This window comes from Rhinichthys klamathensis, unplaced genomic scaffold (assembly GCF_029890125.1).
Source record: "Rhinichthys klamathensis goyatoka isolate OS25496 unplaced genomic scaffold, OSU_Roscu_1.1 h1tg000310l_1, whole genome shotgun sequence".
Lineage (NCBI taxonomy): Eukaryota > Metazoa > Chordata > Actinopteri > Cypriniformes > Leuciscidae > Rhinichthys > Rhinichthys klamathensis.
Window position 1 is genome coordinate 825,068 of NW_026606828.1, and position 22,066 is coordinate 847,133.

General features: G+C 38.1%; 2 protein-coding genes across 8 annotated transcripts; one reads left to right on the top strand and one right to left on the bottom strand.

Annotated features, from left to right (window-relative positions):
- Positions 1–3,093: 3,093 nt before the first annotated feature.
- On the bottom strand, positions 3,094–10,014 carry ckmt1 (creatine kinase, mitochondrial 1). Of its 2 annotated transcripts, none has more exons than XM_056271024.1 (10): positions 9,871–10,014; positions 7,936–8,091; positions 7,162–7,360; positions 6,979–7,074; positions 6,053–6,274; positions 5,876–5,961; positions 4,686–4,809; positions 4,244–4,378; positions 3,836–3,961; positions 3,094–3,525 (listed from the first exon to the last, which is right to left on the bottom strand). In XM_056271024.1, the coding sequence occupies exons 2-10, from the start codon at positions 8,082–8,084 to the stop codon at positions 3,412–3,414; spliced, it is 1,251 nt and encodes a 416-aa protein (XP_056126999.1). In that variant the 5' UTR covers positions 8,085–8,091; positions 9,871–10,014; the 3' UTR covers positions 3,094–3,411. The 2 variants fall into 2 exon arrangements, with proteins under 2 accessions (XP_056126999.1, XP_056127000.1); XM_056271025.1 differs by lacking the exon at positions 9,871–10,014 and adding an exon at positions 8,172–8,273.
- Positions 10,015–12,114: 2,100 nt separating this feature from the next.
- Positions 12,115–21,380, top strand: ahcyl2a (adenosylhomocysteinase like 2a). 6 transcript variants are annotated; one of them, XM_056271002.1, is made up of 17 exons: positions 12,118–12,502; positions 14,647–14,758; positions 14,869–15,012; positions 15,121–15,221; positions 17,283–17,385; positions 17,531–17,625; positions 17,743–17,849; positions 18,047–18,163; positions 18,285–18,348; positions 18,479–18,567; positions 18,665–18,735; positions 18,817–18,911; positions 19,022–19,120; positions 19,541–19,609; positions 19,844–19,922; positions 20,030–20,150; positions 21,299–21,380. In XM_056271002.1, the coding sequence occupies exons 1-17, from the start codon at positions 12,218–12,220 to the stop codon at positions 21,303–21,305; spliced, it is 1,758 nt and encodes a 585-aa protein (XP_056126977.1). In that variant the 5' UTR covers positions 12,118–12,217; the 3' UTR covers positions 21,306–21,380. The 6 variants fall into 6 exon arrangements, with proteins under 6 accessions (XP_056126978.1, XP_056126977.1, XP_056126980.1 ...); XM_056271004.1 differs by lacking the exon at positions 12,118–12,502 and adding an exon at positions 13,589–13,836; XM_056271006.1 differs by lacking the exon at positions 12,118–12,502 and adding an exon at positions 13,590–13,779.
- Positions 21,381–22,066: the final 686 nt, after the last annotated feature.

A 22,066-nucleotide genomic window follows, 5' to 3' on the forward strand; every position in this document is an offset into this window, starting at 1 on the left:
TTGCAACTTGAGACTAAGGTTCTTTTTCCGAAACCATCTTCTTCTCAGAGTACGTCATTTTACTATACTGTTCTCATCTGACATGAAACAGCAAGCTAAACTCGTTTCTTCAAAAGGTTTTCCTCCAATGAACAGGCAATGTGTTGTACTTGGCAGGTAATTTTAATGAAGAAAAGGTAAAACTGAAATAACAAACACATAACCAAATGCAGATAAGTAAACAAAATAAATTCAGCACAAACAGATAATATGTTGCTCCTAAATTGGGTCTTAAGTTATTAAATTAAATATACTCACTGACGATGCCCCATGACAGAACAAAAGATGGATGGATAGATCTCGTTTTTACTACAACATGTGTTTCTTCAACATGACCGCAACTGCAGCACAACAGGAAGTGATCCCATCCACAAGAAGTCTAAATTACAAAATAAAACACACACCTTCAAAATGAAGGCATTCTAAATGAAAGTCTCTTGTAACTTTCTTAATTACACCACACTTCCCATAAATCCTGATGTATTTGTTACATCATAAGAAGGATGGCGTCAACTACGCTAATATTAGTCTCTCTGTTTACCCCAAGGTTTACTGCAGTCCGACAGATCCAGGCCGTATCCAGATCTGATGAAGGACCTGCGCCTGGACTCGACGACAACGCAGTCCTGAAGTGTCAACTAGTCTCTCCCCTGAGAAGGCCTCCTTCCCTTCCCTTTACCTCTGTACAGATAAAACGGTGTCGGGATAACTCCGGTTCACGTGGCTACACGGAAGCGATAAAAAATTCTGTATTATACATTTTTTCAAGTCTTGTACCTTGGAACCTTTTTCATGTTTGCGTTCTCGAGCCACCAGGCACTGTTTTGTGCAAATGAGCGGCCGGATCGCATTAAGGCTTTTCTGTTAGAACGGTGTCGTGTTAGCGGCCCCTAAGTTAATAACTAATGATCGTTGCGACGGAAGTGAATCAATCAAAACTAACTTTAGCTACAGTAACTTTATTCTAGAGCTGCTGTAAAGCCAAAACAATCTCTGTTACGTTAACTACCTATTATCACTGTAAAGCTGCTTTGAAACGATCTATATTGTTAAAAGCGCTATATAAATTAAGGTGACTTGACTTGACTACAGTGGCACAGTGCTCATTCAGTAAATGCACAGCCAAACATATGTGTTTTGAGTCTGGATTTGAATATGTGGCTACTGTTGGAGCACATCTGATCTGAAGTTTTCCAGCTTGTCAAGAAGTATGTTTTGATCGACATTGTCAAATACAGCACTGAGATCAAATAGTACCAGCACTGATAATTTGCCTGTATCTGTATTTAGTCGAATATCATTTATTATTGTTATGAGCGCTGTCTCATGATGGTCTGGTCTAGAAGGTCTGTCTAGCTATGCCTAGTTGTAAGATGTACACTGTACGATTTGAGGAGGCCTTAGACTTTCTGTCACTTCACAGAACAGATATACAGAAAGCTACAGGCACACAGGGTTCCCGCTTGTTCTGTAAACATTTGATAAAGTGACTGTTATGATAGCGGGGAGCGACACATATCACTGAGAGCTGATATCAGTTGTTTATTGTTCACCTATAGCAGATGGAGGATGGAGGAGGGTGTGGGCCCTGGTGTTGTGGCGCTCTCTGTGGTGATTTACTGCAAATGCTCGAGGGCGAGGAGAAGAATGATAGCACAGCACGGCGTCAATGATGTGAACAATGTGCTCATCTTCTTTTTCAGAGATTTACATGATGCACCACACTCTTGCATTTTTACCATGGACCACTTTGCGATTGGATCCATGGTGGGCTGCCTTATTGTGACTATGTAAGTATTCTTACATTATATAAAGAAATGTTAAAGGCAGGGTAGGTGATTTGTTCCAAAAACATTTTTTTATTATGCTGGTTGAAAGTCTCTTCACATCCTGATAGCAATCACTAAGTTAAGCGGTCTAATTTATATGTAGGCCTATATATCTCGTCTGCGGAAGGCGTAGGACCATAAAATGTTTGTCCAATGTCGGACCGAATGCAATGATACGATCTCATACCTGCCTGTCAACATGTATTTCCATACCATGCATTTGCTCGCGCAAACATCACACGTCATTGGTGCGTTTCATGCTATGTAGAGTTAGACAGACGTTTGAACCAAAACAATGAGCTTATGCTGCGTTCAAGCCATAGCTACTGTAATTTGGAAGAGATGGAACCCTGTGACGTTATACTCTGAGAGGTTTGTGACTCAAATTTCTGCATTTCAATGGCAACACTATCAATGCCAAAAAAAATCTGCAGCAGTCAGGTGTTACAGGTCAGCGCTCAAGTTATTAATGTTCATTATTATTGTAATGTTATGTGCTTTGAGTCATGAGTTAGTTTAACGCCGTCTCTCGTAATGCTTTTGTTTGCTCCTTGCTGTACTCGTTCATGTGTTTTGTAGAAGGCAAGGCTTTGGAGACCTCTGAATGGAGGGTGGGATCTCTCCGAAAAATTACCTACCCTTACTTTAATTGTTCAAAACCCAAAGCTCTTCTTAATTCAGTGGAACACAAAATTGTGCTGTGACCAACGAAGTGAAAAAAAAATCACAAGGTGGAAAATAAGTAGGGAAAAATGCTTTCCTGAATATATTTCCTCCAAAAAAGTTTTTTAGTCTGTATGATTTTTCTCTCTAATATGAGCATTCTAACATAATGTGCAAGTCTTGTAATTTCACCTCAGATACCACCCAATTAGGAAAAGTGACTGAGCATGGCACTCTCAATTGTCACCTTGACACAAAGCTTCATGCTGAGTCCACTGAGAACAGTGATAGGGTATATATATATAAATATATATACTGTATATATTTTACACATATATATATATATATTACATGGAGTGGGTCGATAAGTTAATCATGTCTGACTTTGACTCGAGCAGTTCTACAATGCTTCATCCACAACACTAGGTGTCAGTGTAGACTTGTGACAACTGTCAGCACAATCTAAAAACATCACTGAGCACATTTAAACGTGAATTATTGCAGTGGTAGTTTTGGCATTTGCCTACTTTCATGTACAGTAAAACACAATAAAACACTCCAATATCCTTCAGCAATTTTTTATCGTCAATATCTTTGACAAAAACATCTGTTTAATTATTTGACACCTGAGGCAATTCTTGACAATGGCTATTATAGTATTATTGCAGCACACTCAAGTTACAATGTGACTAATCAATAGCGCCACATCAACACAATCATGATGAAGTATACATTCACTCCTGTTTTATACTGGAGTGTGGTATGTCTGACGTAACACAGAGGCATGCTTATGGATCAGTATCAGCGGAATATTGAAGGAGGAAGGAACACACAAGAGGGAGGAGCCAGGAGAAAGGAGGAGCTAGGAAACACTGCCATTCTATTTAAACTGGCTGATGGGGGCAGGGATTTTGATGTCTTGTCCTTTTTCCAGTTTCTTCTCGCAATCAATGAGATAGTTCACTCCATCTATCACAGTCTGAACCAGTTGGACCTGAGCACATTTTGATAAAGACAAGAGGTCATGGTGAGGTAATTACATTTTCTCAGTTTTTCAAGGTATAGGTCATCATTTACTCACAAAAAAAAATACTGGAACCACACTATATATATATATATATATATAGTGTGGTTCCAGTATTTATTTTGTGTGTGTATATATATATATATATATATATATATATATATATATATATTCTATTTAATTTAAAACAGTATAGATTTATGATATCACTATCAGATTTTTTATCAGAACTTAAAATATATTTATTCTTTTTGGTGCTCTGCACTTTGACACCACTGACCTCTGATTGACCCAGCCTGTCCAGATTGGAAATATCAAAAGTGCTTCCAACAGCCGCGGTGTCCACTCCTCCAGTTCCTCTTTTCTGGAGCCGCAGGTTATCCAGGATTTTAGAGAAACGAGTGTCCTGCAATAGAAAAGACATAATGAACATGCATAGCACAAAATATTACACTGGTTTTAATGGATTGTTACACAATCTATCAACTATTAATGTGAATACACAACAGACATGATATAACATAAATGTGGGTCACCCTAACACCTAAAAATACTGTATTAAAATACATACATAAATTCACTAAATGCATTAATATTACCATGCATAGGCCCAACAAGGTGCAAAATTATTAACATGGCATGGGCAAAATAGGAAAGAAAGGTAATCATGTATTTCTAGAGCAGGGACCTTGCTGAGGCGAGGAAGATTAACATGGACGCCAGCTCGTAACCCTGTGCCCAGGTTTGACGGACAGGTGAGAATGTATCCCAGATTCTCGTTCCACATGAATTCCCAACCCTTCTCCTGAATTAGTCTCTCAACCTGAGTGACAAAATTGAAAATGTCTTGTGAGAATAATACAAGAGTGATCTGTTGAACTAAAACAATAGAGAAGAGGGTCAAAAATAAAACATACAACGTATATTTACGATTTCCTTTTAGAAAAAGCAACAGACTAAGATGGGCCTAAACACAGATGCATGCCTGGAGGATGATTGTTTGTCCACAAAAGGGCATTGCTCTGAGCTGCAGTAAACACAGCTGCAGCATCTCTGCTGGATAAATAATGGAGGCTTGTGCAGATTTAACAGTGACTGAGAGACACACACGTACACATGCATGACCTCACCTCTAGGAGACCCTTGCAGAAACGCTCAAAGACCCTCTTCATGTTGCCCCCCTTCTCCATGGAGATCACACGAGTGTGGTCTTCCTCGTTGATCCACACCAGGAAGGTTTTCTCGTTGTTGTGCCTGGAATTGAAAGGCATGTTTATTCTATATCAATTGCAGAAATATCGAGGCCACAGTTTTTGGCGTGTACATATGGATGTGACAACAAATGTTTTTTGAACATTTTTGGCCTGAACGAAACTTTGAAGAGATCCCCAGCCTGTGCATTAACAAAATAGTGGGCGACACTTGATTTGAATATGATAGATTTGAATATTTAATGAGAAGAGTCCTTATAATACCTAAAAGAACAATAAAGCAGGTTTAACGATTCTGGTTCTTCATTACATTAATGATTATTAAATTGCATTTCATAAATTGCACTGCGTAAAATTTATAAATGTAAAGCTTACACAGACCTTTCATGACTTTTCATTCTTTTTTATAGATGGCAAGACTATATTAAACAATGGACCTCATTATTTTGTTTATAATCCATGTTCCCATATAATCTTTAATCAAAATAACTTCCCCTCCCTCTTGCAGCATCATCTCTTCTCTTCTCTGATGATGTGTTTACTGGAGCGAGGGCGGGATCAACCTGTCACTCACATGAGATCGACCAATAGCAAACCACAACCATCCAATCAAATCCAGATGGACAAAATCAAGTCCCGCCCTACATTTTTTCTTGTTCAAGAAGTTGTTTCACTCGGATATATAAATCAAAATAGAAAAGAAAAGACTATCGCAACTTCCGTTTCATGCAGAGTTAAAAATAAGCACCTGTTCTTGGTTTCCAAACCTAGTTATGCGTGACCTTATTTCATTTGAATGCCGTCAGAAGTGCTATGTAAGCTCAAAAACCATCAGGGTATTAAATCTGATTCTGAGATAATGTCCAAATTAAGCCTGGCAACGTTGGCACACTTTCCCTTGCAGGCAGGAGGAAGAAGAGGAAAAAAAAGAGGATGAATAATGCAGGAGATGTAAGTGAGCCATGGCTACACTCCGTGATCGATATCAGACCACACAGCATAAGGCGGTAGAGGTTGCTTCAGACTATTTCTGGGTGTAATGCAGTCCTGTCAGAAGGCATTGTTGCACTCCAGCACCCATTTAGATCTTCTCGCAAAGTTACACTCACCAAATGCCTCTCGCGTCGGGCCAGTCGCGAGCCATGCCTGCACATGTCAGCAGGGGTGACACGGGCTTATCAAACAGGAAGTGATCCTATACAGCAAAACAAAAAGTCAGAGTGAGTATCTTTTGTGTTGAGCCAACAGCATCGAATGGCATATCATGAGATTTCTGATATACTCACATCAATAAGCTGCTGCTGCTCTTGGTCGGTCATTATAGTGAGGCTGTAGTATTTTCCTGCCAAATCTCCTTTTAGGCCGGCCAAGGCATCAATCACAACCCTCTCCACCTCTCTGCGCTCGGCACGGGTGCAGGCCGGCGGCAGACTCAGGCCTCGGATACTCCTACCTGTCCTGACTCGGGACGACAGCACGTACTTGTCATCAAAGAGGCCTCCCCGTATCTGATGGGACGAAAGTAGGAAGTAACTTGAAACTTTAAGGCTTGTGTTTGTGACCTGCTTTACCATTTAAAAACATGCAAATGAATGGCAAACAATCTTGATATTATATACCGGTAACTGTTTCTTCAACTATGTGCACACTGTAATTTTGTGGTATAAATGACATTTTAAAGTCACAAATCTTTCACAATAAGATCTAACATGCGTTGGATTTTCATTTCATGCTGTCTTCTTTACACATTTTAGAATAAACTTGCCAAGGCTAATTGCATAGCAACATATTGGCCGTACTTTTGGCGGCACTATTTTTGTGTGCCCTTGATACAGTGTAATTACACAAATTACACATGTAATTACAGTCATATTATTTAACAACAAGTACTTAGTGTTTAGTTTAGTGTTGCTTGTAATTACTTATAATTAACTGTTTTTACTAAAGTAAATACACAATTTTAAAATATATGTATTTAATATACATTTCATAATAAATAAAAGTATTCTATATAAACTATATTTAAAAAGGCATTTAAAAAAAGTATCAAAAATAAATTGTAAAAGCATGATAAAACATTGTCAATATTTTTATGTGCTCTAATATGAACTTATAACAAAAATACCTCTTGGGACATAAAAGTGACCATGGTTCAAGAATCACCCTACTACTGTTAATGTTGTATGTGTGTAACTAAAACATTCCCACATACCTTACTGGAATCCAGATCAGTGGGGTGTTTCATGTTGCAGGGGTCATACCCATTGTGCCTTTCTTTGATGACTGGGTTAAAGAGGTCAGCAAAAACCTGCACAAAACATGTTTGATGTATATATTCCCCCAAAAATGCTGATCTCTAAATATGCCAAATGTGTCATATATAATATCCTCTCACCCCATATGACTCCTCATCCCCTGCCACCATTCCTACTGTCTTAATAAAGGGGTGGCCTGGGTTGTCCACACCAGTTTGGATAGCTTCGTCCAAAGTGTAACCATTCGGAGTGGCTTTATCGCACAGCTTTGCATATATTGCAGGAGTCAGGTGACTGGCCATACAGTTATTGTGCTTCCTCAAATCTGGATATTCAGCACTGTAGGGGAAAAGAAAAGCTTTTTGTGTCTCAAAAGCAAGTGAGCTGAAAATTAACCATGGTTTTATTATAGAGTTATTATATGTTTTATATATATGACGAGCGCGTTTAAACCTATCGAGCTACTAACTGGTGTTTGTTCTGACCCTGACTATTTCGCGTTCTAGAACGTCACGTAGATTTTTATTGATACAATGGAAATTACGAGACATGTATGCGTGCAAACTACAACTAAATAAACAAAACCTTTATTCGCATTCATCAGCATCTTACACATGAAAGGTGTGAAAATGAATAACGGTTCATTCGAGATTTAATACCTGTGTTTAAAAGACATTAAATTCAGTATTTAGATATACAATATAAAATACAACATTAAAAAGGTCTAATAATATAATATAACATGATTATTTATCGCCACACGACCGTGGAACTGGATAATTCCTGCCTATTAATGAACATTTTTGACACTCACTTATGCATACAATACATGGTTTGTGTGCCATTGCATCACAATATTTCATTGTCTTCCGTTCGATATTGTCGTTATGAGAGACGGGTATGGCTGTAGTTACCTAGCAGGATAGATTCTCCTGACGTTCGATCCTGCATTGACATGCTCCCTATTCAGGAAGAATCCCACGGTTAGAGATCCCGCGCCGACCAGCGACAAGATGCCCACCTTCCTCTTACTGGACAAAACCCGTGCGAAGCTGCTTGCCATTTTAACCCTACAAAAAGCAGACGAGATCTCTCCAGATGAATGCGGTATTGAAGATTGGAAAGACAGAAGGATAGACACTGGGATTACTAGAGGATGCAGGGGTATGCTGTGGAAATCTGCCCTTCTCCCAACACAGCAGCAGTCCGAGTCAACCCTCCCCTTCTAGGCAGCAGCAGCAGCACAAGATGATTCAGAATCTCACCGAGACCAGTGCAACTTCTCCCACCCCTTTCAGTAAACCAGGCAACAACCTATGACTACATTTATTTCATTAGGGTCCCAAAGTCGTGAAATTTGTATTAATGTCTTAATGAGTAACTAAGGTATCAAAGGGGGATCGTAAATGTGTTGTTAACCACGAAGAAATTGACAGTCACAGTACACTTGAACCATGTACGTGACTTTGAAGCTCATTGGCGCAGCTTCACCTGTAACGTGAATGAACACACGCCCGTACGTCTGCAGCATGCGCATGCGCGCTAGGGATTGAGGATGGTGAGTGAGTGGCCCAGTTGCATACATTATATGGTTGTTTAGATATAGGTTGAAATCATTTATGTGGTTGTGATAATATGAACAGCTTCACCTGAGGAAAACTGCACCCAGGAGCCTTACAAGTTCAACTTTGACTGATTTTTTTTTTAGTTAAAACGGATGGTTCCGGTTCTGTTATGGCAGGGGCTATATTTTCTAGCAGCATGGCCCGAATTTGCTTAAATTATAATTAAAAAAATAAAATAAAAATCTCCTTAATATTATATAATGTTGTTATATTTAACAAAAGCAAGACACTCAGGGCTGTGCTGCATTGTAAAACACATTTTAGCCGTGACTATTAGTGTATAATTGCAAATAAATCCACAAGCAAAGCTATATTGCTTAAATATGTTATCACATTCTAGAAGTTTTCCCAATTTTCCCCCACAAATCTTATAAATTTAACCCATTTAACTCTACCAGTAACAATTTGTGAATCAAATTACTTTTGATTCTAGTTTTTGTAAGTCACATGACCAGATACTGTATGATATGACGTCTGTCTCAGAGCTCCATAAAAGGAAACATGTATATCATACAACGACCATATAATATTTAAAGGGTCTATTATTAATATAGTATTAAGATTTCTCTGCCATGATCACACCTCAGTGGTCGAATTTATGACCCGCGGGGGAACTCTTAAACCCTATTTTGTCATTCTCTTGTTTTAAACCCCCCCCCCAAAATAATATAAATATAATTAAATCATTATAAAAGGCATGTATTTTGTTTCATTGGACTCCAAGCATTAAAATACATGTGCTCATTTAGCTGGAAAATATTTGGGAATAAATGGGTCAACCTACATTCACCATATGACAGAATTAGGCCTAACCCTCGAGACAGATTCATAGCATTCACTGGTCTTAGTTGGGATGAAAATCCCCAGTTTAAACCATTCCACTCGGATACTTTGCACTGCAGAAATCATGTGAAATAAACAAGAGAATTACCGTCGGCAAAACTAACAAAAGCCTGTATAATAATCCCTTACTTTTTTGTACAGCAAGCTGGTCATTATTGTGAGATTAAATCAGTGTTTAAATGATGCAAGCCAGAAATACCATTGAGTGAATTGCAGACTGTGGATAACATTTCTTAAGCAATGCAGTGCAAACGTGGAATGTTTGAACAAGCGTGTCATTTATCCATGTCAAAGTAGACACTAGAAACCTGAATGATACATTATTTCTTTATGAACAGTCTGCTCGAACATGCATATTTGAAATGAAATTCTAAAGCTTACCTGATACTTTTTTAATCCGCTGAAGTTGGTCTTGTCTTCTGAAGTACAGCAGGAACCAGGTACAAGGGCAATGCTTTTGCTTTCTTCAATACACCAGAGCAGAAATAGGTGTGGCCTTCTTTATTACAGTGCCATGGGGTGGCAAGACTTCCTTCTGTTTGACCTGCCACCATAACACACAATAGCACTGTGCCATTCATTCATTGGCTGGCTAATGCTCCCTAATGTTTCCATGGGAACAAAATCACGACTGGATTTCTTATCTGTATTCAGTGTGTCATCAGAGCCAGGCAAGAGATAATGAACCCACGAACGGTTCAAAGGTCACTGTGAGGATCGGATAAATGACACGTACCTTTAAGAACACCATTACCTTAAAGGGTCATGAAGACACATTTTTTTAAACGGATATGTACAGGTTGCACATCAATAAAAATCAACTAAACAATGTTACTGAGCAAATCTACATGTGCAAAATAGTAAGAACATAATATTCAGCTTAAGCCCATTAATGTCTTTATAATCTGTATTGTTTAATAACTGATAAACTGAACTGTTGAAGGCTCTTTTAGTCTTAACGGAAAATTTAAAGTGAAAATGGAAACTATTCACAAATACCAGTTTAAGTGAGAACAACATATAATTACTTCAATACACTTCACTTTAAAACTTCACACATCATATTCTCTTTTTTGTTCTTTACATGAAATTGTATATGATCAAATTAGGCATTTGACTTACTATTCATGCTGCACTTTATGTAATAAAAAAACTACTTTAGTAGACATTAAAGCAGTTTTGTTTTATTTGTTTTGCTATCTAAAACTACAATTAAAAAATCTGAAAAATTGCTACTTTATATAACTTTTCATTGTAATTTGAATATATATATTTATATATTTAATTGTTTGACTGCTCCCCCTGTTGGAAGTATTCAGCAATATGCCAACATGGAAAATTGCAGGTTTGTGAGAATGGGAGTGTGCTATATGCATTATTTAAAGCTGCAGTCCATAACTTTTGGCGCTCTAGCGGTTAATAAACAGAACTGCATGCGTCTTGCGGAACAACATTGTAAGCGGAGCTACTTCTCTCTGTTTATGTATGACGAGTCACGCAGGAGTATACCAGTCTAAAATAGTCTGAATATAAACACTTATTATAGGTGTTCCGTAGTGGTTCAGGATAAGGCAAAAACACGGTGTGGAAAATTGATTCTTGATGTACTCTGTTATTATATACATTTTTGAACATTTCGAACACACAAAAAAGTTATGGACTGCAGCTTTAAGAGCTTTTTTTTTAAAATAAAAAAACATAGAAAAACAGTAGTAAGGTTGTCTGCAGAGCATATATGCATGTGTTATAGAAGCTTAAACATTTGTAAAACTTATTTTCCAAAATACTCTTTACTGGCAAACAATCCAGCACAGTTCCAAACGGCACTGAATTAACTCACCACAAGGCGGCGTTACTTCCCCTACTTCCACTGGAATTGCCCCACATTCATTGGACATGATGAACTAGAGAGAATTGTAGCAGCTGTCCATTATCTTTCATTTTATAAAAAAGAGGCAGATTAAATTGACAGTTTGTTTATGACAGTATCAATAAGCCTTTAAAATGTGCAATAAAAAGGGGCAGCCACCATACATTTTAGGCTACCATGTTAAAATGGAGAGTCTTAAGGATCAGTCAGTGTTATTTTTTTTAAAATCTCAGCCTTAAATCTGTTAGAAGTTAGCAATGAACATTTAGCTTGTAGTTACACTTCAGAATGAAACTAAAACAGAAGAAAAACCTATTAAATGGGGTGACCTTAATCTCAGGAGACATGATTTCTGTCAAAGTGTTTAGCCAACACAACAGGCGAGTTTCCTGTAAACAAATCTTTCCTCAAACATTATTACTTTCATGATAGTCTGAAATTTAAAAAAAGCACCATCACTCTATAATTCATAATGGTGTACAAGCACTACTTTACAACTGAATCTGAATTTGTCCTTGCCAAATAAAATAAATATTAATTTCTTTAAAACAACAACACCAAAAAACAACTTACCAACTTCAAACTTTTGAATGGTTTTGTAGTTATAAGATGGTACAACTGATAAAACCCTGAGCCCAATATCAACCAAGAAGAAGTCACCACGGTTTAACAGCATCAAACAGAATAGTAAACCAATCCCAAAGATTCTTGAAAACCCTCCTCTACCCCCATGTCATTCACAGCCTCTGTTTCCACAATTAGTTTTCACGAAGGCAATGTTTATACTATATTTTACGACCCACGTCTGTTTAAAAGAGCAACTGTCTGTAACTTCAACACTCAACCAAACACTTGAAAATGGAGAGCAGTCTCAACACTGAACCAGAGATTCAGTTTCCAACTCCACCATTGGAAGACAATGAAAGCATAGGAGAGAGCAGCAATAATGGCGAAGCTGCATTTTCTTCAGCTCTGGAAAGAGAAGATGGAGATTCCTCACAACTGCCAACAATTAGCTCCAAGTTATTGAGAATGCTGGAGGCAGCGACCAACAGGCGGCCTGCACTCGTACCAATGCAGAACAGCGAGGAAGTGTTCGATGCAAATGATGGAGCGGTCAATGAAGCGCCAAGAACAAAAAGAGTAAGTGCTACCGGGGCTGAATAAGTGCTTTTACAAAGGGTGTTAAAGTATTGTTTAGTGCTGTGCATTATGATGTAAGAATAGACTTCCATGTAAACTTGTTACTGCGTTCAATTTCCTGTTTCAAACCTTTCTGGCATCTCACACTTTGCCACTATTTTGTCCTTCAACAAAGCACTTGATCCCAGGTTGCTTTAACAAGAATGTCCCTAAAGTAACGGAACAGTCAATTTCCTGTTTCATACCAGATTTAGAAGGGGTTAGATTTAGGAATGGATAGAAATGCTGAGGTTAAACCTGGGAAAAGGAGAATCTGAGAGTTGGTGAGGACCTTTAGCACCATTTTGTCCAACAAGGTTGTTTCAACGGGAATTATTCAATTCAATTTTTACTCAGATTCGGAAATTGTCTGTGTTGGTCATTGGAGTGCACAGAATTGGAGACCCATGAATCTGAGAGTTGTTGAGTTCCCTTACTTCCATTTTGTCCTTAAAAACTTTACCCTAAGTTGTGCCAAGGTGACTGTCTCTGAAGGGACCTGGTTGTTTCATATTAGGCTTTGGTAACCTAATTTTTCTGGTTTTAAACACTGGAAAGGGTAAGCTTTGAATCTGAGAGCCATTAACTTCCCTATTTTATCCTTACACACTTAGTGTATGCAATTGGGGACAGTCTCTGCGAGAACTGGCTGTTTTATACCACATGAGGTATGAGTAAATGTTTGGTAACCTAAATGTGGTGGATTTAAACCCTGGAAATCTGAGGTCCGTTTGAGTCGCCCTACCTCCATTTTGCCCTTGAACGAGACACTTGACCCGATTGCTCCAAAGGGACTGTCCCTTTAGAAAGTGAACACAATGTCATTTAGGATCAAACATGCCTGCCTGCTAAATGACGTGTAACCAAATGACCAGTTCTTGATCATCATTAACAACCCTGAACAGAGGGCTGAACACAGACCAGTGCACTTGACTTATACAGTAGCAGCTGAGTGGCACTGGGCCAGAATTAATAAATGACTTGTAGGAACTTTTGTGACCTCACCGACTTTAATTATTGTCGAATCGCGTGAGCTGACAGAGAGAGAATCTGTTGTAAAGGCTTAGTTCTCACAGTGTAGGATTTCATCTGACAGTGGACCCATGCTTCTCTAGCCCGCTTATTAAACATTATGGCACAACAATTACTGTTGTGGTTCAGCCTTTAAATGCCTACGTGGGAGTTTTTCTACGCATTTCTCAAGCGGATCAGACACCATGAGGAAAGTCTACAGCCTGGTTAGTCTCACTAAAAACAGGGAATCAAAAGATGCTGTTTTATCTCTTAACTTCAAGGTATTTCTAAAATCAGAAGTTGCAATTTACTTTTTGTTAGAAGTGGGTCATAAGAAACTGATGCTTGTGATCAATTTTTTGTGATTTGTAGTTTGTAGTAATTCATCATTTGAGTCATTTTGTATTGAGTGGGGTTATTGATTTACAATCATTTACATTTCTAACCCTAGAGTGAAGATTTATATGGCGCTCACTTTTTTTCATTAACTTGCTAATATAGTTGATCAGAGTCAGCAATTTTGTTTAAATATAAATGCATTTTGCCAAAAGACAAGACAAAGAGCCTTAACAAACAAATGAATAAATATGATGACGTGTTTAATTTCAAGGTTTCCTTTGTTTGTTTAGTGTGTAAGTTAGTAAGCAAGTGATAGCTACTCTATAACTGGTCTCTATAAGATCTCTTGCCTGTACTTGAAACCATCTACGTTTCCGCACATGTAACCTGTCCTAATATTGCTACTATTAGATATGAGTTTACTTTAAGATAAATAGTTTAATGCTTCAGTTATTTTGAGAAATCTTCCTAAGATTTTGGTTCTCTACAGAATGAATGGTAACATTTGCATTCAAATATCAGTATTTATATTCTCAACTTGAAAAAAAGTTGACAATACTGAGAAATCAAAATGTTTTGGAGTACTGCAGTTATGATTAGAATACTACATAAAAAAAGAAAATATAAAAAGAAAAAAATATTTTTTTTGTATGTAGTATTCTAATCATAACTGCAGTACTCCAAAACACACATATATATATATATATATATATAAGATATACCGGTAATACATATAATTGTTTTTCCCTTAGCAAATCCAGTATCCTGAGCAGACGCAAGAATTCAACAGTCGATTAACAAAGACGGGCCGTCGCTCACTGTCCCACTCTATTTCTCAATCCTCTACAGACAGCAACAGCTCAGGTAGATGCCGGCTAATTCAAACTGGAACATTTGAATGTTTTTAGTCATTCTTTGGATTTTCATCACAATCCGTGATTCCAGTTTCCTTATTTTGTTTCTCACTTTTTCAGGGGACTCAGATGCAGAAAATCTAGAAGATGAAGTCTCTCCTCGAGACAGGCTGCAGATTAACTCCAAAGGGAACAGGGACTTCTGCGTCAAAAACATCAAGCTGGCAGACTATGGCCGCCGAGAGATAGAGCTTGCTGAGGATGGTAGGCATATATGATAACACATATAAGCAAGAAATACACAGATGCATATGCAACCAGCTATGTGAAAAATAAATATAATTAATGTATGTGTACTTTTATTTGTTGAAGAGATGACTGCACTGATGACCTTAAGAAAATCTGCTCGAGGAGAAAAACCGTTGTCAGGGGCTAAAATAGTGGGATGTACCCACGTCACAGCCCAGACAGCTGTAAGTGTCATCTGCAATCTCTTCATATCATTTTGGTTGTATATCGTCCAGACAGAAAAAAACAAATACAAAAACAAAACCTGTTATACAAGATCAGCAGCACAAAAGAAACATGGGATGCACAATATATCGCCCACTATCGCTAATAAAAGTCGGCCGATATATATAAAATCCAATAAATAATGGATTCTTTCCTTCAGCTGAGACACTTCAGATGCGAACTGTTCGCCATGATGGTTTTGAATTGCTTGAAATATGATTGGAAAATACTGTACAGTTAAACATGTGCAGCGCAAGTCTGTCATATAGGCTACATAAAATTATAATGAGAATATTGTAATTGTGTGCTTGGGACATGGCTTTTAATGGTAAGACTTTTGTTTTTGTAACCAGGTTCTCAAAAATTATATAAAAATTTGGATTTAGATTTATCGGCCAATATATCGGTTATTGACTTACAAATATAAAGAATTATCGGTTATCAGTATGGGATAAAATGTTCATATTGGTGTATCCCTACATGAAAACCCTATCAACTCCCATATCCCCCAACCTATATATACACTCACCGGCCACTTTATTAGGTACCCCATGCTAGTAACGGGTTGGACCCCCTTTTGCCTTCAGAACTGCCTCAATTCTTCGTGGCATAGATTCAACAAGGTGCTGGAAGCATTCCTCAGGGAGTTTGGTCCATATTGACATGATGGCATCACACAGTTGCCGCAGATTTGTCGGCTGCACATCCATGATGCGAATCTCCCGTTCCACCACATCCCAAAGATGCTCTATTGGGTTGAGATCTGGTGACTGTGGAGGCCATTTTAGTACAGTGAACTCATTGTCATGTTCAAGAAACCAATTTGAAATGATTAGAGCTTTGTGACATGGTGGAAGTAGCCATCAGAGGATGGGTACATGGTGGCCATAAAGGGATGGACATGGTCAGAAACAATGCTCAGGTAGGCCGTGGCATTTAAACGATGCCCAATTGGCACTAAGGGGCCTAAAGTGTGCCAGGAAAACATCCCCCACACCATTACACCACCACCACCAGCCTTCACAGTGGTAACAAGGCATGATGGTTCCATGTTCTCATTCTGTTTACGCCAAATTCTGACTCTAACATCTGAATGTCTCAACAGAAATCGAGACTCATCAGACCAGGCAACATTTTTCCAGTCTTCAACTGTTCAATTTTGGTGAGCTCTTGCAAATTGTAGCCTCTTTTTCCTATTTGTAGTGGAGATGAGTGGTACCCGGTGGAGTCTTCTGCTGTTGTAGCCCATCCGCCTCAAGGTTGTGCGTGTTGTGGCTTCACAAATGCTTTGCTGCATACCTCGGTTGTAACGAGTGGTTATTTCAGTCACTGTTGCCCTTCTATCAGCTCGAACCAGTCTGGCCATTCTCCTCCGACCTCTGGGATCAACAAGGCATTTCCGCCCACAGAACTGCCGGTCACTGGATGTTTTTTCTTTTTCGGACCATTCTCTGTAAACCCTAGAGATGGTTGTGCGTGAAAATCCCAGTAGATTAGCAGTTTCTGAAATACTCAGACCAGCCCTTCTGGCACCAACAATCATGCCACGTTCAAAGTCACTCAAATCAACTTTCTTCCCCATACTGATGCTCGGTTTGAACTGCAGGAGATTGTCTTGACCATGTCTACATGCCTAAATGCACTGAGTTGCCGCCATGTGATTGGCTGCTTAGAAATTAAGTGTTAACGAGCAGTTGGACAGGTGTACCTAATAAAGTGGTCGGTGAGTGTATATATATATATATATATATATACAGTATATATATATATATATATATATATATATATGGCATTCTTTTGAACATAAAAATATTAAGCAACACTGTTTTCAACATTGATAATACTTTTCTTGAGCAGCAAATCAGCATATTAAAAAGATTTCTGAAGGATCATGTGACAATGAGGACTGGAGTAATGATGCTGAAAATTCAGCTTTGCCATCATAAATTACATTTTAAAATATATTAAATTCTTTAACAAAATCTTACCAACCCCAAATCTTTATATATTTCCCTCAATAGGTGCTGTTGGAGACTCTGATGGTGTTAGGGGCTCAGTGCAGGTGGGCAGCCTGCAATATTTACTCCACTCAGGATGAAGTGGCAGCTGCTTTAGCAGAGCAAGGTAAAACATAAACTCCTATTCTAATTGTCTAATAACAATTAATTAGACCTAAGTTAAATACTTCATTGTTCAATTTTGTGGTTGGCTTCTGCAAAGTTACCTTTTTTGCTTTGTACCACGTCTTGTCCTCTGCTCTCCATGGCAGATTTTCCCGTTTTTGCATGGAAGGGAGAATCTGAGGATGACTTCTGGTGGTGTATTGATCACTGTGTAAATGTGGAGGGCTGGGAGCCAAACATGGTAGGATTCACTTCAACGAAATGAGACCACTTTCCCTTCAAGAATCAATAGTGTTATCTTATCTTGTCTGTTTTCACCTGCAAATAGAAGTTTGTTAATGGCCTTTTATTTCTTTAGATCCTCGATGATGGAGGAGATATGACACATTGGATATACAAGAAATATCCTCACCTCCTCAAGAAAGTCAAGGGGATTGTTGAAGAAAGTATCACCGGCATTCACAGGTTGAGTCACTTTCTAAACCTAGTCATTTGTCACATGTGGATTAAAAGGGACAATCCTCTTCATAAAAAGTTATGTATATTCCAAGCTTTAACTCCATATTAAGGAGAAAACAGCACCAAATTTACACAGGTGTTTGCACAATGAAACTTACAGCTTTGCAAATGGTAAAAAAACTTTTTTGCATCACATATATCAGGCTTCATCACCTCTCTAAAGCTGGAAAACTATGTGTGCCAGCCATAAATGTGAATGACTCTGTCACTAAACAGAAGTTTGACAACCTGTACTGCTGCAGGGAGTCCATTCTGGATAGGTAAGATGATGACACACACACACACACACTATATATAAATATATCCTAAATTACTTAGAAATGTTAAATTATCAGTATTTATATTATTAGTCTACTTTCTGCCTCATTCCTATACTCCCAGTCTTAAAAAGACCGCTGATGTAATGTTTGGCGGAAAGCAGGTGGCTATATGTGGATACGGAGAGGTACAGTTCCTGATTCACATAAATTATTGTTTCTATTGTCAATATGATACCTGATAACAGTGTCTGTAACCTGGATTCGTTTAGTATCGGCCTCTGTTTTGTGTGTAAATGTAAATATTGATGCCCACAGGTGGGAAAAGGTTGTTCTGCAGCTCTGAAAGCGATGGGATCTGTTGTGTATGTGACCGAAATCGACCCCATCTGTGCCCTACAAGCATGGTAAGCATTAGTTATTTGAAAAAAAGCTTTCCAGAGAGTTAGCATGACATATATGTTCCACAGTATCACACCTGACAGACAATTCTATTTTGACTAGCATGGATGGCTTACGATTGGCCAAACTAGGTGATATTGTAAGCCAAGTGGACATTGTCATCACCTGCACAGGCAAGTTGCGCAATATCATAAATAAAACAATTCATAACTGTACTAGTAATGTTATTTGCTTTGATAACTAACTCTACACAGGAAACAAAAACGTTGTTGTGAGGGAACACATGGACCTAATGAAGAATGGCTGCGTTGTCTGCAACATGGGACGCTCTAATACAGAAATCGATGTTGTAAGTGGCTGTAGGACCTGATAAAATGCACGATTAGTGATTACAATTGAATGCTTGTAATTTAATTTGCTTACATTTCTTGTCATTTGTATTATCTGTTGAATTTTCAGACCAGTCTGAGAACCCCAGAGTTAGCATGGCAGCATGTGAGAGCGCAAGTGGATCACATTATTTGGCCTGATGGAAAGAGAATTGTTCTTCTAGCTGAGGTGAATGAATACTATGAGAAATATAAAACAGAAATCCATTTACCATTTAATGCAGATGTAAGCTATCTCCTGTGAATGTGCAAGACTTAAATTAAATAAATATAATTTATAACAACAAAACAAAAGTAAAGCTATTTTTTTTTTAAATATATATAGCCCAATAAAACTATTTGTGCTACAAACCAATGTGTTTATAATTCCGATATTAAATTAAAATAATCTGATAATAAATTTCAGCCTCACACATTCAAGGGAAATTGCTGTGCATAAGACTAAGAACAACAAAGGATCTAGAAACATGTTGTCCTACATGCGTAAATAATGTTTAGCTATAATCTACATTTTCTGGTTACAACCCTTATGGCATATTTGTCATTAACGTTAATGGCAAGGTTACTGTTTTACCCCGTTTGATTCCAGGGCCGTGTCCTTAATCTAAGCTCCTCCACTGTACCCATATACGTGCTTTCCATCACAGCCACCACACAGGTATGACGCAGTTTGCTAATACATGAATTTAAATGAGGTTTTATAGCCTAAAGGCTGAAGTTCTTCCACTCTTGCTTAGCCTAAACATTAAAGACTAGCTGGACGAAACAATACAACTTTTTAAAGTACATTTGTATTTAGTACAACAGAATGTAATTGACATGGGAAGCATGGACCTGGGCAAGTGTTGAGTTTCAAATTGTTTACATGCTTAGTTTTCGGTTTACATTCTAGGCTTTGGCATTGATCGAGCTCTTTAATGCCCCTGATGGCCGTTACAAGCAAGATGTCTACCTTCTTCCCAAGAAACTGGGTAAAAAATGCAATGGACATGAGGCACCTTCTAGAATTCCATATTTCATGAAACATTGAATCATATTTGAATGAAAATGACATCTGATTCACTATTTTGTGTACCAGATGAGTATGTTGCAAGCCTGCATCTTCAAACATTTGACGCACACCTGACTGAACTCACCGACGATCAAGCTAAATACATGGGCTTGAACAAATACGGCCCCTTCAAACCGAGTTTCTACAGGTGATAAATGTTGTTGTTTTTTAAAGGGGTCATATAATGCCATTTTTGTACAAGCTAATATGATTCTTTAGGGTCTAAATTAAAAGTTTGTAATATAATTTAATTAAAAATTCTCATTAGTATTGTAAGAAAACACTTATTTTACCTGGTAAAAAACAGCTCTGTTTTCAGCACGCCGTTTCAGTGTATATGACTTTAAATGATAATGAGCTTTGCTGACTCTGCCCCTCTGTTCTATGCGTACACCAGAGCCGGCTCTGGCGTACACCATTTGTAACTCAATAACCATAACGCGTTGTTCAGTATAAACGTGGGATTATGAATTATATTGAGAACGTCATACATAGAAAACATGCCGTAATGTACCCTGAGTGTAAACCTTAGACACATTCATTGTGAAGCGTGCAGCTAGCGATTTGCAAAGATTAATATAAAGTTTAATAAAACGTTACACTCACTTCCGTTCTTCTGGAGATTCAGCAGGAACACGAATATCTGGTAGCAGCTACCGATCCATTTTTCATGAGCAGCAGCTTAGCAAATCCAGCTTTATACTGATCCTCGTTTATAAAGCAGTCTGGTGAGAAATGATTCACGCAAACATGAAAGCATTGACGTTGCTCGTGGGGAATATTCCCTTCGAAAACAAACACAGCCACTGCGTCTTCAGCGGTTCGGATTTAGGAACATTAAAATGACTGCTGTGTTCGTTATTACACCCAAGAACAGAACACACAATCGCTTAGACGCCATTCTGCTCATAGACAGTGCTCCAGCATATCAACAATGACCGCGCTGGTCCGCGCCGCGCAGACTATGATTGACAGCTCTCTCATGAGCGAGGGCGGGTCTGTGTTGAGACGCTCCTGTCAATCAACAATCGTGGGAGGGGCTTCCGAGCTTGTGACGTCACACGGTCGAATGGCTCGATTTGAGGCAGGGGAAAACATATAAGGAGATTAAAACAAAACCACTGGATGGATTTTTTTCATTATATGATGGTTGTGTACAGACACAGCCAACACACATTTCAGTACAATCAACTTGTAAAAGTGCATGCACCATTATATGACCCCTTTAAATACTCTTAAATTATTGCAAAGAAATGTGAAATATGTAAAACCTGCTTTGTGTTTTTCTGTGTTTAGGTATTAAGAACATAGAGGTGTCTCAATGTAACCTATCATCAGATTTAAAAGAAAACATATGCATCTAAAGCTATGGTAATTTCATTCATCTCACTCTTCACCAACACTACAGGCTTGTGAGAGTGTACAAATGTAAAGTGAACTATAACATTTTCCTTTTACTATTGTACTATGTATACGACATTATCATCACCATTTTGACAAAATAAAAACATTTATTCACTTTAAAGGTTAAAGAAAATACAACAAGGGAACATAATATGCTACTAGAATGATATTTACCTTGCATGCTTCTCTAATGGAACACTGTATTCTGCCATAGTTTGAATAAAACCTGACCTTGCTAAATTAAACATTTAACAATATTTTTTAAAATACTGAATTTAAACTCAAACTGAGTGGAGAAAATTTAAAAAAGGTTATCTCAGAAAGTCCAGTGAGGGGTAACGGTAAGAATTAGAAACCCATCCATTTATCTTCTCCAAATGGAATTCACTTACATACCCAATGGCTAATGAATTATGGTGTCAAGTCCAGGATTCTAGCAAGTTTTTCATCAAACTTCCAGTCACATCACTCTGCATCTTCGGTAGTTGGAGAATCCCCATGGAGAACAACTTCTGGCCTTCAATCTTGAAGCAGGGAAAACATTTCCTCAATTTGCCTCTAGATGGAGGTAATGTAGCTGTACAGAGGACGAAGAGAGTATGGCTCCGACAAAACAAGCAAGGCAAAGAAAGACAGCGAAGTTTGCTTGTCTAGTGACAA

What these genes read in the sequence shown, in the direction of transcription:
- ckmt1 (XM_056271024.1), bottom strand. Translation starts at nt 8,084, where the DNA reads ATGGCAAGCAGCTTCGCACGGGTTTTGTCCAGTAAGAGGAAGGTGGGC. An exon ending in AGGAGAATCTATCCTGCTAG is followed by an intron (nt 7,361 to 7,935) that starts GTAACTACAGCC and finishes TTTCCCCTACAG; the next exon opens with TGCTGAATATCCAGATTTGA. An exon ending in AGCAGCAGCAGCTTATTGAT is followed by an intron (nt 5,962 to 6,052) that starts GTGAGTATATCA and finishes TTTGCTGTATAG; the next exon opens with GATCACTTCCTGTTTGATAA.
- ahcyl2a (XM_056271002.1), top strand. Translation starts at nt 12,218, where the DNA reads ATGGAGAGCAGTCTCAACACTGAACCAGAGATTCAGTTTCCAACTCCA. An exon ending in AGGGCTGGGAGCCAAACATG is followed by an intron (nt 17,626 to 17,742) that starts GTAGGATTCACT and finishes TTATTTCTTTAG; the next exon opens with ATCCTCGATGATGGAGGAGA. An exon ending in GAATTGTTCTTCTAGCTGAG is followed by an intron (nt 19,121 to 19,540) that starts GTGAATGAATAC and finishes GTTTGATTCCAG; the next exon opens with GGCCGTGTCCTTAATCTAAG.